Source organism: Myxocyprinus asiaticus, chromosome 47 (assembly GCF_019703515.2).
Source record: "Myxocyprinus asiaticus isolate MX2 ecotype Aquarium Trade chromosome 47, UBuf_Myxa_2, whole genome shotgun sequence".
NCBI classification, from domain to species: domain Eukaryota; kingdom Metazoa; phylum Chordata; class Actinopteri; order Cypriniformes; family Catostomidae; genus Myxocyprinus; species Myxocyprinus asiaticus.
In genome coordinates this window covers 16,463,756-16,483,261 of record NC_059390.1, presented here as the reverse complement: position 1 = coordinate 16,483,261, position 19,506 = coordinate 16,463,756, and the positions used below count along the sequence as shown (strand labels likewise).

Below are 19,506 nucleotides of genomic sequence, written 5' to 3'. Positions count from 1 at the left end.
CTTTTTTTAATTAAGTTTTTTGGATTTTTGCCATGGGAAAAGTTTGCCATTTTTATTTAATTTCTCTTTTCAGGTTGTCTTGCGAGAGAACGGCCCTCCACCCTTGTGTTCCCGCTTTCATGCTCATATGGAAGCCTGTCCTGTACGTTATAAACCCCCACATATCTTAAGCATGCACCCCAGAGCAGGTCCTAATCATCTGGGGCAAAAGCAAAGACGGCAGACCCTGAGTGCTCCACAAACTCAAACTTGCCCAGGTTGGTACCACAGTCATTCATCAAATCTTGGACATTTTTCTTACTGACAGACATTTTCTCAGCCTGGTTCTGTCTTTTCTTTTCTTTTTTTTTTTTTTTTTTTTTGGTCAGGGAGGTTCGTATTCAGAGAGAATATTGATGTTGCCATGAAGTATTTAAATTTTCTTCCTTATCCAAAGACTCTCACGTAAACCTGACAGCTCTGTTTGCTCTGTTTCTACAATGATTTGAAATAACCCCCAATGCCTATAAGTAGTTGAAGAACACAAGTATCTTGAAGTGAGTATCTAAATTAATATCACAGAAAATGGCTTAAAAAAATTCCCTTAGACTTCTGACTTGGCCAGTGAGCTTTTTGAGCAACCACCCAGAATGTCCTAGCAACCACATAGCAACACCTTAGCAACTTCCTCATAGTGCCCTAGCAACCATCAAGAAGACCCAAGCAACCGCATAATGTAGCAATACCCTTAAAACCCCCTTTTTTTTTTTTTTTTTTTTTTTTTTAATCCTTTTTCTACTTTCTGTAAAGTTGTTTTGGAACAATAAGTATTGTAAAAAGCAATATACAAATAAACTATAAAATAAATTATGTATAATAGACTATACATACAAATAAACTGAACTGAAGTCATAATAAAACCATAATTTTAATTTCTGCCTTTAAGCCCTAGTACTGTGGTGTGAAGGTATTTGGTCCGGATTGGTCATTAACACACATCAGGACCGTTTCTTTCAGTGCAAGCTTGGGAGTCAGAGATGCGAGCATTGCTCCACATCATAGGCCAAAACTAATTATACAGCCATATGGCGCTCGGAGACTCGAACAATCAACCCAGAACTGCCTTTAGCTCCCCAAGGAGAGAGAGAGAGAGGGGGTTGAGGCAGCAACAGTGCGATATGACACATGTCGTTCGCACACATACATTCCTCACTGTGTGTGTGTGTGTGTGTGTGTGTGACTGTGACAGATGGACTAGGCAATGGTATTGTAAGAGCAGCAGTACAGCTATGTGCTTTCCAGCCTCTCTCTGCTAGTCTCTTTTTCTCTTTCCCCTCACTCCATCCTTTTCTCTCGCTGTTCTGTCCTCTGACTCCTCAGTGACACAGACTGTGAGGAACAAGAGTGTATTGTGTGGGGGCCTCTGGTTTGCTTGAACACAGACCCCTGCTGGGGGACTCCACGCAACACTGACCTGGTGAGAGACAGGCCTGAGTAATTACAACTGTAGGTAGAACAAACGAGAACCTTGGTCTAACAGTGTACATTGTGGTGTTTAAAGAAAATTTACCCAAAAATGAAAATTGCATCATTATTTATTCACCCTCATGCCACTTCCAGTAACTTTCTTTCTTTTGCAGAACACAAAAACAAAAAATTTATTTAAGTGGCCCTCATTGATTCTTGTGACATTGATGGTATCAATGTAGCCGCCATATTGGAATTCAGTGGTGTTTATGGACTTTATTACAGATTTTATTTGATTTCAGAGTGAATAGCAGCTTAAATCTTGGTCTGTTCATCAAACAAAGTGATTGTATGCCTTCAGACGACTTGGAATTTGACACATTGCATGGACTACTTTTATGACACTTTGGTTCTCAAATTAGTCTCTATGTACTGCCATTTTATTAGATGTCAGCAGAAGAGAAAAAGATCATATAGGTTTGGGACAAAATCAAGGTGAGTGAGTAATGACAATTGTGTGTGTGTAAATAATTAGTTTTAAGTCATGAAACGAAAAATGAAAACAACACATTTTACTTCTGTAATGTGACATTTCAGAGTGAAACAGGATATTTAATGAGGAAAAAATTAAGAGTGGGGACTTTATACATCAGGAATTGGTAAAAAGTGGTTGGAGGGGAGGGATTAAATATAAAATGACTGTTGGTGTGTTCACATCATGTACCGCAATTACAGGTTTTTGACCAACCAAAATACAATTTTATTATAGATCAGGTGTTACCTGGTTCGCTTTTTGTTCTTGAACGTTTTGCAAGAACATAAAGAGGTGAATTAATGTAGTAGTTTCAGTGTGGATGAGAAGTGTAAATGTAGCAAAAATCAATGTGTTTTCAAACTAAAATATATGGACGTTTGTGTGGATGTGACCTGTGTCAGAGGACGTGAACAGGTCCGAGTGGAATCTCTGTTTTGTCATCACATAATTACAGTAATTCCGATACAATGTAATCAGATGAAAGATTTCGAAGGCAATTTGATGAAAAATTATGAAGACAAGATGTGCGCCAGTGAATTGTCCACAATAAGACCAGGAGTGTGTGCTAAGAAAATAAATAGGGTCAGTTTTGATTTCATGTTGACTTAAAATGTTCCACAGCATGAAGCAATCAAAACAAGACAAAATCGCATTTATTTAGTGCCTTAATTGCGAAAAACACCACCTCCAAAGAATAATGCACATCACGCAACAGGAAAGCCTCTGAAAATATCTCACAGCAGGTGTCATCATCAAGGGCAATCGAGAGAAAGAGTGAGGCTTGGCTCATTTGTTTGCTTTGCTGTAATTGCATCCATAATTAGCTGTATGGGGTGTCTAACCCCAATTCTGAGAGTGAGTTCCTTCATATAGTGGTCACAAGTGGTAATTATCATATCTTAGTGCTGCCCTGCATACTGAGCTGGGAACTGGACAGCTGCTCCTGCAGAGGGGCAGAGTTTTAGATGGGAAGGGGGGGAGTCCGGGGTCCTTGTTAGGAACCAGGGGCCTGCAACAGGCAAAATACTGTTTACTCTGAGGCTCAGCAGAGTAGGGCAGCATCAGCTATTGGGCTGGATGGCCTTTGCCTTGCTCCTCTCCTTTTAGCTTTAAATGATGATGAATACGCTTTGCGCCTGACCCTCATGCAAGACCCCCATGCTAATTATTCAGGACCTCTTTTTGTATGTCCTGAACAATGCCTGTCATTAAGGCTGTGTGTGTGTGTGTGTGTGTGTGTGTGCGTGGATGTACGTGAGTGTGTGTTGGAGTGTGTTAGTATGTCCTGCTGTCTGTGGGACTGCTGAGTGGTTCATTTCTATATGAGACAGCTGCAGACTGGGGTTTGTTGTGCATTTATTAGTATGGTTTGATTAGGGAAGGCGATGCGCTTTCTCATTTTCATGTTCTTGAGTTAAAATTCCTTAAATCTCAGTCTGCAGAGTGACCCTAACCTTGTCCTATATGTAATGTCCCTGTTAAACTTGCATCTAAATGCTTTGTGCCCCTCAGAGATGATTTGTTCTTATAACAGCATTCTTTTGAAAAGATAACAATGTCATCTTTCCCCAGAAAACGGGAGGCAGCAATACATGCGTAATTCCAGTAGAAGCCAGTTTGCTGTGGTTACGCCCCATGTTCCTGCATCCCCTAACCCAATTAGAGTCTCTCCAGAACCCCCAACTAGTGCATCCCCAACTGTCCAGTCTGTTGATTACCATCAGAGATTCCAGTCACCTAAAACACCCATCCGTGAAGAGGATACACGCTCTGCTCAAGCAGATTTAAATCAGGGGCCACATGTAATGGCTGAAGAAGAGCTGTTGACGCCAAGCACCCTTGCCACCCCAACAACCCCAAGCATTCCAGGCACCCCAAACAGTCCAGGCACCCCAACCACCCCAAACTCTTTTGTGACCCCAAATTCTTTGTCAGATTTCAGCCGCCCTGCATCCAGCCAGTTCAGCCGTAGCACTGACATGAACAGCAGCTTCTCTGATGCCCTTTCAGGTAGGAAAATTGTACTGTATACATACTGTAGATGATTATGTTCAGATTTCCAAAATAAAAATGTAGATAATGGATAAGGTCTCATTCATTGACTCGAAAGATGAATGGTACACTGGAGTTGATGTTTGCTTTTAGTGGTCAACCTTTTGGTTGCAGCTTAATTGTAATACACTTTATAACTGTGCATAATGCCCTGCAAAGGCAAAATGCAGTAACTACATATTTCATCGAAATTGAGTTGATGACTGAAATCATCCGCACTAATCCATTATAGTTTGAACACTCTATTTACAGTTTTCAAAGTATGTGCTACTAGTGGGTGTTTTTTAAAGTACTCTTTTTCGGCGGAGGAAAATGCTGTTCCAATGTGGATGAGAGGTATAAATGAAGAAAAATCAGTGCATTTTGATGTGGCCTTAGACTGTAATTTGTCCTGTGACAGACAAGTTTGGCACAACTATTCTCAGATTCAGAGAAAACAGAGTAAAGGCCCTGGCATATTCACTGAGAAGTTCTTGGTCATTCTTTGCTTGGAGCCAAAAAGAAGTTTGAAACAGCTGAGCAACATTATACTGTTTGCGAACATTCAGTGCAAACACCGGCCACACAGTAGTGGGAGGCGTTAAGGGGAGCATTTAAATGTGACACAAGACATGTAAAACCTTAACTAATGTGACATTAAAATATGTTATTAATGACATCAAATTCCTTAAATCTCAGTCTGCAGAGTGACCCTAACCTTGTCCTATATGTAATGTCCCTGTTAAACTTGTATCTAAATGCTTTGTGTTTTAATTGTAATACACTTTATAACTGTGCATAATGCCCTGCAAAGGCAAAATGCAGTAACTACATATTTCATCGAAATTGAGTTGATGACTGAAATCATCCGCACTAATCCATTATAGTTTGAACACTCTATTTACAGTTTTCAAAGTATGTGCTACTAGTGGGTGTTTTTTTCATGCCTCATTCTATGAGTAGAATTCACACAAGATTACTTTTTCTCAGTTTCAGTATTGGCGTAGTTACTGCCTTTTGCTTTTGTTGGATAGGATATAAGATATGTCTTTATTTCTGCATTTTCTTTATGTTACCAGTAAACTTCAGTGATGATGTTGTTGCTGACAGTGGTACGCATGACAAAGATAGCCATGCTAATGACCACAACCAGAAGATCCATGATTTTCCAGAGGGCTGCTCTACTTCTCTCCCTGAGCTTCACTTCAGCTCTCCAGGAAGTTGCGGCCAGGCCAGCTCACAGATAAACTCCCCTCAAGCTTGTCTTTTCAAATCTCTCACCTCCTGCAAACAAGAAACACCTTCCACCTGTCTGCCAGACACCCCAATTTACACCCCAAAAACCCTGCCGCAGAACCCTCAATCAAGGCAAGCCTTAGACACCCAGAGGTCCACAGATGATACCCTACATGGACACCACAGATCCAGCCGGTCTAGTCTTAGTGTTAAGTCTAGACAGACGGATTCCTCAGCAGCGGAGAGTCGATCAGAATGGAACCTTTGGCCAGTGCTGCCTCCCATCATGCCTCAGCAAAGTGAATTGCAAGGTGAGTTTAAAAGGGGCTTTCCATTCACATCTAATGTTCTAAATATAAGCTAATTATAAATGCTATATTCAAACCCTAACTCTTTTTGGCACTTTCTCTGCTTAAAAAAAAACAAAACAGCTTAAACCATCCTAAGCTGGTTTGCTAGACTTAGGTGGTCTCCGAGCCTGGTCAGACATTCTATTGGCTAGTTTAAGAGGGGTTTGGGGCACTTTTCAGCTGGGAACCAGATAGACAAATTGAAGACCAGCTTGGCCCAGGCTTGCACACCATATTAAACCAGCTAAGACCACTAAACCATCTTAGGCTGGTTTAAGATGTGTGTAGTGTAGATATTAATTAATCCATTATTTTGTCCCTTTATGAACCTCAATAGAAAGCTCAATATTTACTATTTTTCTAGGGGCATTTTTAAACATTTCATCCCCAACAGGATTGCGAAACCTGCCCAAACACGCACACACCTACACACACAGTATTATTAGACAGAGTCTTGTGCATTCATCCATACAGACAGGGGTCGGTTAGGCCAAACAGAACCGAATATTCACCGTACCACAGACATGAAAGAGAACAAAAGAAAACCAAAGTCTGACATCACGTCCGTAAGTTTCAGCTTTTTCCACACAGCGACTAAGTCATAAATATGGCGAGGAGCTTTTCTCTTTTTCTCTTTATCGAAAGCACAGGGAAAGCGAGGGGGTTCTTTTGATGACGAATCAGGCTGGTACCGTTTGATTCCCCAGTTCAAAGCGGCCAAAGACCTTTACAATGGAAAATGTTGTGAGGGATGAGGGGGGTGGTGGTGATGCCGGCTGTGTCGTGTTCTCCCCTCTGAGCCTCTGCCTCCCGCGTCCCCTTCTTTCTTCCTCTTTTCTCTCTTTATACTCTCTGCTCCTTGAAAGGCAGACGTGTGGAGCGGCGGTCATAAATCCGCGCTGACCGCCGCCTGTCTGACGGGTGAACAGTAAGAGAGCTCTTAGATGCCCTCGGTGTGCTAATTTACCGTCCCCTATCAGGATAAAGACCCGGACAACTGCCATTTTGACTCCTACCGAGAGTTTATGAAAGAGAGCAAACAGTTCAGGAATTGTGGAGAGATTTCTTTGGCCTTTCTATTTTGTCAGAAAAGTGATAAAGCAACTATCAGTGTCTTTTTGCTCACTTCTGGGGCTAGATGGGTAAATATATCACTCATAAAATTGTTGAGCTTTGCTTTGATGATTATTTACAAATAAAACCTGGCTGGTCAGTTGGCTGGTTTTAGAGGGGTTCTGAACACTGTTCAGCTGGTCAAACTGGGAGGCAGTTTAACCAGCTAAGCACCAGCTTGGCCTGGCTCAGAGACCAGCTTAAGCCAGCCTAAACCAGCTATAACTAGCTATAATCAGCAAACCATCTTAGGCTGGTTTAAGCAATTTTTCAGAGGGGAGAGTGGCAGAGAAAAAGAAAATGACAGACGTACTGAAAAGTGTGCATATCTGTGAGGGGGACGCCACTGACCTTTTCATCTCTGTGTGGATGTGTGTATACAGCACTGTAGAGCAATCTGGGGGTCTTTTTGTATTGCTGTTCCGATCTCTGTCACCTCCCCCTGCAATGGTCCAGCAGTCAGTGCACGACCCTACAGCAACCTCTTTCAGCACCATCTCTAGAGTTTAACTGTCATTGACAATGAGTGGGACCCCCAGGCCTCAATGAGACCCCCTACCACACACACACAGTTGCACAGATTGACTGGACTTCTCAGTCTCCACACCGTATGGCCAGTGAGAGAAAAAGAAGCTCAGTGGTAACAGACGCTGACCACCACCCCTGGAGTTCGCGAGTTCGAATCCCAGGGCGTGCTGAGTGACTCCAGCCAGGTCTCCTAAGCAACCAAATTGGCCCGGTTGCTAGGGAGGGTAGAGTCACACGGGGTAACCTCCTCGTGATCGCTATAATGTGGTTCGCTCTCAGTGGGGCACGTGGCAAGTTGTGCGTAGATGCTGCTGTGGATGGCGTGGGCCTCCACACGCGCTATGTATCCGTGGTAACGCGCTCAATGAGCCACGTGATAAGATGCACGGGTTGACGGTCTCAGGTGCGGAGGCAACTGAGATTTGTCCTCCGCCAACCGGATTGAGGTGAGTCACTACGCCACCACGAGGACTTAGAGCAAATTGGAAATTGGACATTCCAAATTGGGAGGAAAAAAAACAAAAAACATTGTTGCTCTGTGTTGTTTGTTTTAGTGGCCCAATACAACAACATTGGCTCAACCAATGTTGTGAGTTTGGGGTGTACAATGACGGACAGAGGAAACCTGTATGAAACAGTCATTATTTTTGCAATTCTATTTGGTGCTAATGGCGCTGAAATCATATACTTTACCTTTAAAGGGATAGTTCAGTCCTTTTAAAAATATAACTCCTTTTACAGTGTACATCTTGCCATTGCAGTCTCTAGACACGATCATGATTTCAAGCTCAATTACACTTCCTAGTGCTTGGCGCATGCAAGTGTACTTGAGCTTAAAATCATGATTGCCAAGGAGATTACTGTCAAGACTTTGAGTGAAAAAGGAGTTACATTTTGGTCTGTTCTCACTCAAAATCGATTGGATCACTTCTGAAGACATGAATTAAACCACTGGTCATATGGATTACTTTTATGCTGCCTTTATGTGCTTTTTGGAGCTTCAAAATTTTTGTCACCATTCATTTGCATTGTGTGGACCTACAGAGCTGAATCTTTTTTTTTTTTCTGTTTCATACACATTTAGGATGACATGAGGGTGAATAAACAGTAAGAGCATTTTCATTTTTGATGAGCTATTCCTTTAAGCTTGTGCAAATATAACATTTCTGTGTATCAATACCTTCCACCAACCTATAGGCTGGTGCACAAAAAAAAACCACACGCACTCCCTCAGACACATAGTCAGTCTCAAGAAACACTTGGCTGAAGATGACGGCAAGCTTGACAGCACCCATAAGCTTTGAAGTGTCAAGTCAAGTCCTTCTATTGTGTCTGTGAGTGGTAAGCCGAGGCCTGCGTCCATACAATAGCAGTGTGTGTGTCTAAGTATAGGCGGATGTGAAGGCCTTGTTTGAGTGCTTTTGGCCTTTTTTGCCAGCTCTTGCAAATATGTATACAGCGGGGTCCAAAGGTCTGAGACCACATTCAAGATCAGGTAATTTTTTTTCTTTAAACCAGGAAATAAACAAAGTTTTGGGATTTTGAAAAACATACAACAAAGAAAAGTTGGGACACACAATGAAGAAGAAATGTTTAAGATTCTCCACTGTTACTAGGTAAATAATACATTTTTTTTTTTAAATTGTAAAATTGACCATGTTAACTCCTTTAAACTAAGGTCAGATTTCTTTGCATCCATTGAGGCAGACAAGATGCTCTTTGGAACATTCTCAAATCATGGATCATCAAATTTTGAACAAACTTGTGGAGTCCATGCCAGCTTGAGAGCTTGCTGTCTTTAAAGCAAAAGTTAAATTCTGAAGTTATGTAAATACAATTAAACTTTTCACTCAAATTGTTATGTTGATAATACAATTTGTAATGAAACATTTTTAAATAAATGAGAGAAGAATGCAGAATAGAAGCATTCACTGACCAGAGGTTCACCGATGAATCATTGCCGTTAGATGTATAACTATACTGAACAAAAACAGCAGCTAAAAAATTTGTTAACACGTTTACTTCAAGGTTGCGAAATTAAGTCAAATGATGTTTTTCATAATTCTAATCATGAAAATTTAATAAAGGGTTTTTACACATACAATGCCAAAGTAAAATTCATCAATATGATTTATTTCCTCTTTTTGGCTAATTTGAGATTAACCTGGACATAGCAAACACACTCTAACCTCTGCTGAACAGTACATTAGTTTGCATTAAAACTGGTTGCTGCAGTAAAGCCACAGGCATCACTTTGTTTTAAAAAGTGGTGGGGAGATTTTGGGGGTGGGGGATGAGTGTCGTCACGAAGTGGCAAAATTCATGAATATTAATTAGGTTATGTGCAGATAATGTCAAATAATGATTTACTGTTTTGATTAATATTCTGTTTTGTTGTTGTAGAAGTGTATGTGTATGTATGACATCAAAATGAAGAGAAAGACAGCAGATAAATATACAGTAGTATTTTTTTCAGTAAGAGTAGCAAGAAGACTCAGAGGCACAGGAGAATGACAAGCAGGGTGATTAGAGAGGGTAAACCACCTATCACACAACTTCATTATATATCTCAGTAAGTATACTAACTGTAAATGTGACAGAGGCTATAACATTCTGCCTAACATCTAATTTTGAGTTTCACGGAAGTCATACGGGTTTGGAATGAGGGTCAGAGCAACATTTTAATATCTGGGTAAACTATTCTGTTAATTACAAATATATACAATGCATTATATATTATTGTGTTGTGGGCACTTAAAATTGTCCAGTATTTTTTGTTTGTACAATGATTTTTTTTCTGCACCACCCCAGAGTGATGGCTGGGCCATGCCACCCCTGTATAAAATTCCTGGCTCCGCCAATGCACTGTAGATGATTGTAAGAGTGCATGTTCTGTTTCCCTTATGTGTTTTTGTGAACCGGAAGCACAGACTTTCTAAATAAGAGTCCCCATTGTGTTTCGGGCTTGTTTGGAGTTCGAAGCATTATGTACCAAATCTTCATTTTTTCTGGTTATTATTGGGATATTGGTTGCACAATATGTACATATGGGATTTTATTGTTTACAGTTTAGACTCTTGTTGCCTCTATGCTTGTGCCCATCACAGTAATGAAATTTAACAAATTGTTTTAAGAAATTGATTATCTGCCTTTCCATCACCTTAGTTATTGTATCGGCAAAATCCACTCTCTGTCGACCTCAAATTTTCACTAGTGGTAGGCTGAAACACTAAACAGAATATAAATATCCTACACATAAAACATATAAGCGACATGGGTGTTTAAAAACAACAAGTTATTAAGAGTTTTGGGAGACACAATATATTTCTATTGAAAAGATGTATACTGTCATTTCAGGGCTTAAAGAGACTGTTATTGCAGTGTGTGTGAGAGTGTGTATCTTTTAATCTAAATGTATACTCGAGCTTCAGGGCAGTAGTCATTCTCAAAAACTGGGACACCGCTACAGGGGAGGGTGTGATGCTCATTGTTGTTTCACTTTTGAAGGTCCTTGCTGGCAAAATGATTAAGTGGCGTTCAGCCAGGAGCAATAATCAAACCGTAAGCTTGTATGACAGCTGTGGAAATAGGTCTTAACGCTCTGCGTTCGGCTAAAATGCAAATTTTTAAAGAAAACAAAACAATTAAGGAGGCGTTTGCACAGTGTAGGATATTACACACTGAATGCATTTACATATGATGTGTCTGGGCTGTTTCAGGTGAGAGTGTTATGGAAGGGACGCCTTTCTCCCAGTCTAGCGGGTCTCAGTCGGATATCTTTGCAGAGTTGGATACTCTGGCCCCTCGCACAGGCTCCTGTGTGTCCCCAGACCACCCAGCAGGAAGTGAGACAGACCGATCCTCACCTACCGCAGGTAATACGGTCAAAACGCTCAATGCAATATTACCAACCACAGGTTACACTTGCAGACTCCCAGATACCTTAACAACTACAGGGTCTTGTCAGCTAGTCAGCTGAAGACCAGCTTGGCCGAGCTGGGAGACCAGCTAACAGATTAAACAGGCAAACCACCTTTGACTGGTTTAAGCAAATATTTTTTCAGCAGTTATAAATGACAATGAAATATTAATGACAATTTGATGTATACCATGTTCTGTTTGTGTTCTTTGACACCCATTTACTTTCAAAGAGTGCAAAAGGAAATTATTCTATATTTATAAAATGTTCCAAGTAATAATTGTCTTTTACTTGGTAACCTTGTTATTCAGAATTACAATGATGATACAGATAAGCCTCTTTGTTTTAAAACCTTCATGGTAGCTTGGCACGCTACAATGCAGATAACTTGCCTGTGTGTTTCATTGGAAATGTCCACTGGTGGATCAGGCTTAGGTAAAAACAAGAAATACTTTAAGATCCATGAGATTAAAATCATTGGCTGCTGTACAAACTTTGTTTACCAGTGTACCATTCGGCCTTCTCATTGTCTCATGAAACATTTGCCCTGCAGACACTATTTCAAATCAGTTTGTTTTTGTCAAACTAACTCTCCAATTAGACGCAGTTCCTGTTCTAACACTGCCCTGAGGACTATTGCTGTGTGTGAGTGTGTGTGTTTGCAATTTCTGTGGTGAGAGAGAGAGCTGGACAGAAACATTACCTAAGTGAATTTTGCCCTCAGGATTTCCTCTTGGCTCTTGACAAAGTGTTAAGCGTTTCCTGGTGTCTGCATGACCTGACCTCCTGACCAGACTTGATCACCTTTCTTTCTGCCTCTGTCAGACTGCATGAATAGCATGTGTTTGTAATGTGTAATGTACAGCACATCTGCATTGACAAATGCTTCTTGTGAATAGCAAACTCAAAAAGTTTGAGTGAAAGTCAAAGTAGCTCTAACCCACACCTCCTATCTCGTTTCATTAATTGGATGCCAGATTTGCCAATTCCTGACTCTAATTAGCTTTTGTTGACATCATTAGCCTAGGGGTTTGCATGTGTTTGTTCATTACTGTAACTTAGATGAAGATCAAACCAGTTTTTAAAACAAATTTATAAATAAACTTCATATAATTTTTCTTGCCACTGTACACTCAAGTGAAGCAAAACATAATTTGGAACTGCTGTGAATTATATAGGTTCATTTCAAGACATTGTATGTGGTAACATCCCCTCAGTTATACTATTGTTTTGAGTGCAAAAACCAAAAACAAAGCAGACCAAGCCTCACCCACGCTGAGCGGGACTGCGCAAATGTCTGTCTGTTTTTTTTCTTCTGAATAAATTCAATTTCCTACAAAACCACTCCAGTGTCTAGATACTACTAATAATAACTAATAATGTGCCAAAGGACCAAGGACTTCTTTATTGCTAAATCCTATCCTAAAGTGTGATTTAACTAAATCCTCCACATCCATCTCTTGCATTATTGAAGCAGCTGGCTCGACGTCTGTTCTATCGTTTTGATAATGATGTGCTGTTTAGCCTAATATTGGGATTTCTTTTTCTCTCTATAAATTATTTATTCACACAATATACTACTTTAATGTAATAATGCTTTGACTTTATTCTTCTAATTTTGACTTTATTCTCAAAATATTACAACTTTATTCTGGAAATCTGAATTTTTTATTTTATTTTAACTTGGCGGTACATTAGTGGCCTATTTATTTTTTCAACATATGAGTGATCGCCCCTCATGTTGGCTGCCATGTTGAAATCTCATGACTTGCCAAATACTACTAATTTTATCTCGAATCACCCCCTATCATCAGACACTTTTATTCACCTCCAAATGGGGTGTTTCTGAAATAGCATCTGTAACTGAAATCATTTAATTTTTGTTATGCTCCATCCCTGTTGATAGGTCAGTATAAAGTCCAAGACCACTATTGTATCAGCCAGATAAACATGAATAAAAATACCATTTTGCACCTTTAAATCCTCCTTACTCAAAACTCTGTAGACTACAATGAAAGCTGATTTGTGCCTTACAGATACAGCAAATTGGACAGCTCTGGGATTTTAATCAAGCTGAAATGGGGAGATCTTCTATTTGGGTGGCAGTGTTAGACCCTGTAACTAAACCAGGCTTTGCGGTGTGAAAAGTTAGTGATTCTTTTTAACAATAAGGATAAGGAGGGCTTAAGGCCTACCAAATTGGAAGTGTGTATAGACTTTACATGTCACAATTATGCTGATTCCCCTAGTAAAGTTAGTACAATCAGTTAGAAGAAGTGCTGTCTATTCCTCCTTATCTCTTAAACTCTTTCTTTATCCTTCTTTTTTTCTTTCAATCTCTGTTTCCTCCAGTTTGACATTGTTTACAAATGGAAACACACCCAAAACAGCTGTGCAGGCCTGTTTACAATGTTAAAAAGTGTGAAAGACAGAGGCTAACGGTAAAAATTTAACTTAAGTTAATCGTCTTCCCATCATCTGTAAAAAAATCCTCGTGTGAGGTGCTGAGATTCTGAGTTCTGTGTTCGGAGAGCATGGCCTGCTCTGTGAAATTCCCCTAAAAGCAACACCTCATTACTGTGGGTAGGAAATTTTCATACTTGGCCCATAGTGATCCCAATTCCACAGGGTGTGACAGCAAACACAGCACCCTTATGAGACATGTTGAAGGTGTGATTTTTTTTTTTTTTTACCATGTTAAAAAACAAAAAGGCAAGTCTGGTTCAAACATTTTTATGAATGGACCCATTTCATGCAACACCTATCAGTCTGACTGACTAAGCGCTGGATTGAAGACATATCATTTAATATTTAATTGTTACTTCTGAGCACAATCAAGCTAAGCTAAGCTAAGTGGTAGATTGGCTTGTTAAGTGTTTACAACAATTTAACATTGTAATAATGATTTCCACATTTACTAAACTTCAAGTTACTACAGTAATAACTGTGGTAACTTGTAAACTGGTGAAAATGACAGAAGATTGTGAAGGTTTCACACACTGTATAGCTGTCTTGTATTAATTAAATGCAGTTTTGGAGTGTTCACAATAAATTAATAAAAAAACTCAAAGACTTACATGCAATATCCCAGAAAGAGAGAATGTCTTCTAAAAATCTGTTCTTTATGATCTTTATAAGCTGCATGAATACTTTGGATACTTCTGTTTAATCAGAGTCCAATTTATCAATTTCTCTCAGTTTATCTATCTTTTTAATCAGTTCTTCCAGTCTTTTTGGCATCACTCTAGTCTGTTTTTCATTCACAGATCTGAGCCCTGGACTTGCAGCACTTACAGTTGGGTGTGATTCAGGTGATCTGGGATCATTGTCCCGTGTGCAACTCTTGCTGCTGGCGAGAAGAGGGACCGAGAGCCCTGGTTCCGTCCCAAGAAGCCCTGAATGGTGCTACACTCCAGACAGAGAGGAGTATGAGCCTGGCCTCAGAGTCTGGAGCTCGGGCATTCCCCAATATTATCAGTCTACAGGTATAATACATATCATATAGCAAGCTGCTAAACACCTGTCCAGTGTGACGCTGGATGTGATCCATTGATATCGAGTGTGTGTGTCCGTTTGTGTGTCGGTGTATGCACGTATAAGCTTGCCTGTATGTGTGGGTATATGCGCGTAAAGACCAAGGCAGACACATTGGCCCTGCTATCTCTCCCTGCCACATCACTTCAGATTGTGATGTTTACATTCACGTGCAACAGCGCCTTGATTGCCTTTAAATAGCACTCAAAAATAACTGTAAGGAAAGGAAAAAAATCCCAAAAGGAACGGTTGGGGAAATTTGATGTGTAAAGGAGAGGGCGTCGGATCGGGGAATAACGTTACAGGTGTGCCAGTTGTTGGCCGTCCTTGAGAGTAATGTTTTTAGTATTTGTGTATGTGTGTGTGCAAAAAGGTGTGTGTGTGTGTGTGTGTGTGTGTGTGTGTGTGTGTGTGTGTGTGTGTGTGTGTGTGTGTGTGTGTGTGTGTGTGTGTGTGTGTGTGTGTGTGTGTGTGTGTGTGTGTGTGTGTGTGTGTGTGTGAGAGAGAGAGAGAGAGAGAGAGAGAGAGAGAGAGAGAGAGAGAGACCCCGTTGTTGTTACCTTTGAACCAGAGCTGGCATGCCTCTCATCTGTTCCAGGGCGCGTGGCTACAAGTCCCCAACTGAAGTCATAAAGATGCAACAGTTTGTTGCTCCAAAAAAAAAAAAACCTTTATGGAGTTATGAAAAAGTCATATTAATCAAGATAAAAAAACGGGTCGAGTTTATCATTAACCCAAAAGGGCATCCACAAGTCTGGTCACAACAGCCCCCCAATCAGGATGTGGCTCTACGATGCAACTTTTGTGCATTGTTTAGGTGCAATCCTTAAATAAAGCACAACAAATGGAGTCCACACGCAACAGATCAAATCTAGTTGCAATCTTGAATGGATGTGTTTTGAAATAGTGTTAATGTGTTTCTAAAGTCTGGCACAAATACACACGGCCGCAGTCGTGGATAGCACGTGGAGGCCAGGCTCCTCACTAGGTGTGTCTGCACCTGGCACGCTCCAAGTAGACAGGTGCTGCTGCGCGTTTTTGAGGCAGCATTTCTATCAGTATTTACAGAGGGATTATAGAACTTCAGTCATGTCAAATGCAAGACATTATTCATCCACTATCATCCCTCGCTCTTTTCTCTTCATCCATTTCAAAAAAGCACTTATACTATACTGTGCAAAAGTCTTAGGGACATAAGGTGTTTCACAAAAGCATTTGTCTTAAAATGGTTATTTATATCTTCAGCTTTAGTGTGTCAATAGGAAATATATATGTTAGACTCCCAAACATTACTTTTGCAAATAGAAAATATTATAATAGAAGAACAGGGAGCCCTGCAACAGATGTCATGGTCCCCACAAAGCCCCCCCACTGAACACTGTGTCTGTCTGAGATTATATATAGAGACAGAAGCAATTGAGACAGCCTAAATAGATAGAAGAACTGTGGTGGAACTGTGATGAAGAACATCCTATCTGCCAACAACCAAGAAAAACCAGGTGTCCAGGTGTACCTTGGAGAATTGGGGCTGTTTTAAAGGCAAAAGTGGTCACACCGAATATTGATTTAGCTTTTTTATGTTTACTGGACTTTGCATGACATTAAGTGATAAATGAAAACTATTTATGTCATTATTAAGACATCCACGCTATGCAACATTTTTCACAAGTGCCTAAAACTTGTGCACAGTACTGTATATTTGGTCTGCCGTGTTTTCAAGTCATGTGTGTCACTCTGTTTGCAGTCTTGGAGGACAGCAAACCATTAAATGGTAGGAACAGCAAATTGTGTGAGGGCAAAGATTCTTTGGCAGCTTTGAAGGGACACAGAAAGCACCCTGGGGTGAGTACCTCACTAATAAAACAATTTAAGCATCACCACACCTAGCCCACAAGCACATTGAGGAATCTGTCAGTGCACATGACTTTATGGCTGTCATCTCTCTCTGGCTAACTGAATGGCAGCGACTGGGTTTTTTTTAGCTTACTGCTGGGCAGAACGAACAGAGGGAGAGAAAAAGGTGTAGTCACCCTTGCTCTGTTCCAAAACCTTGTGAACTGCCTTCAGAAGCAGCATTTTTTAGGGATAGTTCACCCAAAAATCTAAATCCTGTCATCATTTACTCATGTTGTTCCAAACCCATCTGACTTTCTTCAGTGGAACACAAAAGGAGATGGTAAGCAGAATGACAGCCTCGGTCACCATTTACTTTTATTGAATGGAAAAAGATGCAATGAAAGTGAATGGTGAGGCTAATATACTACCTAAAGGGCCGTTCAAACTGAAGGTGTTGTTGTGTCTGTCCATGCTGTTTTCAGCTGTTTTCATATGCAAAGTGCTAGAGGGATATCTTTGACCGTTGTGCCATATCTCTTCATTTTTTTGACACCATGTTAAGTTAAAGAGAGTGTGAAATGTTAAAAACACCTCTCGAGACACCTGAGTTCTGCTCTACTCATGACCCTGCACCTTTCTTTTTTTAGCACAAGTATGCGCTCGTTGTGAACGGCCCATTACATTTTGTTTTGTGCTCTATGGAACAAAGTCAGTCATACAGGTTTGGAACTATATGAGGGTGAGTGAATGATAACATACATTGTTTTCTGTTAACTATTCTTTTAATTTATCATAGGCGTGTTCCTCATGTGAAGTCTGTTCCAAAAGTTAGGCAACTTGACTATGCTGCCTCTTAAGATAACTCTTTGTGGCCATATATCTAAAGCAGCATCGCATGTTTCCTTAATGGTGAAGTCTATCCCTGAATGCATTGTAACACACTCAGTAAAAAAAAAAAAAGGACGAAGCAAGAACATTTTTAAATATACTTTTAAATCAATAAATACTGAAAGGTTTTCATAAAATAGTTTAAAATAATAATAAACTGATGTCATGTTTGTTTATGCATATTTAAAATAAATTGTGAGTCGGGTCTCTTGTGCATTTTGCATTTGGAGCACTATTTGTGTGTCAGACTGAGCTGCTGCCTATGTGGAGTTCACTATCAAATCTGACACTTTTGAGGTTCCATGACCGTTAGGATGCAGCCTTAGTAGGCAGCTGCCTATGTAAGCAGTAGGCAGCTCACTAGGCTTTGGAATTCCTGTATCCATTTGCCCCTCTGATAAGGGGGATGAACATTATTGCATGGATTTCACACTGGTGTACCACAGCAGTGCCAAAGGGCAAGTTTTGGGGGGTAAACGGTGTCAGCGAGGGGTATGAGGACTCAAAGCAATGGATGCAGGTGCAAATGGATAGAGGCATTAATCTTTCTTTCATGAAGGAAGGAGGAAGAAGAGGGGAGGGAGGTGTAGTGGCCAAAAGATGAATGTGTTGTAACCTGCCGACAATTAAGTTCTAGTACAACAGATTTTCCCCAGGACTGATTACTGTTGGCACATAGAAGGCTGTTTCTGCAGCACAACAGGGTCCAAACTTGACATAACCATAGCCACAAAAACATGCATTCAGATTCAAACAACTTCAGTTATGCATCTTGTGTTGCTGTGTGTTGACTTTGCTATCGTTTTTTGTGAGTTTAGCTCATCAGTGTAGAGAGAGGATCAAGGATATCATCGTCTTGTTCTATTAACTCAAGGATCTCTGAGAGCAGCTCCAGGAATGGAGAGAAGCCCACCTGTGAGAACCAAGGTTTGCCACCAAACACACCACCATACAGTCTCATCTTTAAGTGTAATCTATGATATGATTACAATGGAGGACTGATCTCCGTGTGATCCATGATGACATCCAGCTAACACAGCTGGAAATCAGCAATGTTTATGGTGACATCTTAAAATTAAGCAACATTACACAAGCAACAGTGCTGATGTACTGAATATCAGTATGGCTGTGATTTAGCTGCAGGCCCAGTGATTTATGAAGGAAGGAGGAAGGATAAAGTTACTCCACCCCAGTTCATATATTTATCCTCCACTGACCAATATAGTTCAGTAAAAAAACAAAACAAAAAAAACCCAACAAAAATACTTTGCTTGTCGATAAGCAATGCAGAGACTGAGGCCACATCCACAATTATATATTTTGTGTTGAAAACTCTATTTTCCATTTCCTAACATAACCGTTTTCTAAAGTATGCAGTACTACAGCATTTTCTCGAAAGATGGAGGAAAATGTCGTTCCACTGTAGATGAGAGAAGTAAATGTAGAAAAGTGTATGTGTTGAAAACAAATTAGAGTTCTTTCCAAGTCCACTCCATGTTTTCCATTTCCCAGTCCCCACTGGCAAAAATATTGTGTTTGGTTACTGGATATTCTAACAAATAAAAAATAAAAAATCATCCAAATTTGTCCTTGATGTAATCATATTTAACTTTTCAAAATCACCACCCACACATTGTTAAAAAGCGTAATTTCCAGCATGTCAGCATTTTAGCACATCTTCCCAGTGCCAAGCTGAATGCTCTGTCTCTCTACCTGAAGGTTGAATACTTGCATGTACTCACAGTGTACAGAGGTGCCACTTAACTGTGGTCTCATCACTGCCAGGCCAGTGTTTGGTATCATTGTGCCTCCGGTACAGTTAAGCCATTTAATCCTTCTGAGAGGCAGCTGCCTCATGTCAGGCCTGGCCATCTTATGTACATTAACGAAGAAATAAGGAAAGAAAGAAAGAAAGAAAGATTTTCCCTATTTAAAAAAAAAAAAAAAAAGATTATATTAAATCTGATATGTCCTTAACTTGATAAAGGTTGTTAAATGGATTGTTGCATTTGAAGCCAGTTCTACACCATGGCACCCCATTGGAGCTGAGCAGTATCACATCTGTCATAGCTGTGAAGAACAGTGTTAAT

General features: G+C 40.3%; 1 protein-coding gene across 1 annotated transcript in view; it reads left to right on the top strand.

Moving 5' to 3' along the window:
• The window catches only part of LOC127436607 (uncharacterized), an 87,125-nt gene that overhangs the window by 32,165 nt on the left and 35,454 nt on the right, over window positions 1–19,506 (top strand). The window contains exons 5-11 of the mRNA XM_051690861.1: window positions 74–257; window positions 3,554–3,991; window positions 5,092–5,559; window positions 10,959–11,114; window positions 14,425–14,643; window positions 16,437–16,534; window positions 18,235–18,343. Of these exons, the coding sequence (XP_051546821.1) occupies window positions 74–257; window positions 3,554–3,991; window positions 5,092–5,559; window positions 10,959–11,114; window positions 14,425–14,643; window positions 16,437–16,534; window positions 18,235–18,343 (1,672 nt within the window). The remainder of the gene's footprint in view (window positions 1–73; window positions 258–3,553; window positions 3,992–5,091; window positions 5,560–10,958; window positions 11,115–14,424; window positions 14,644–16,436; window positions 16,535–18,234; window positions 18,344–19,506) is intronic.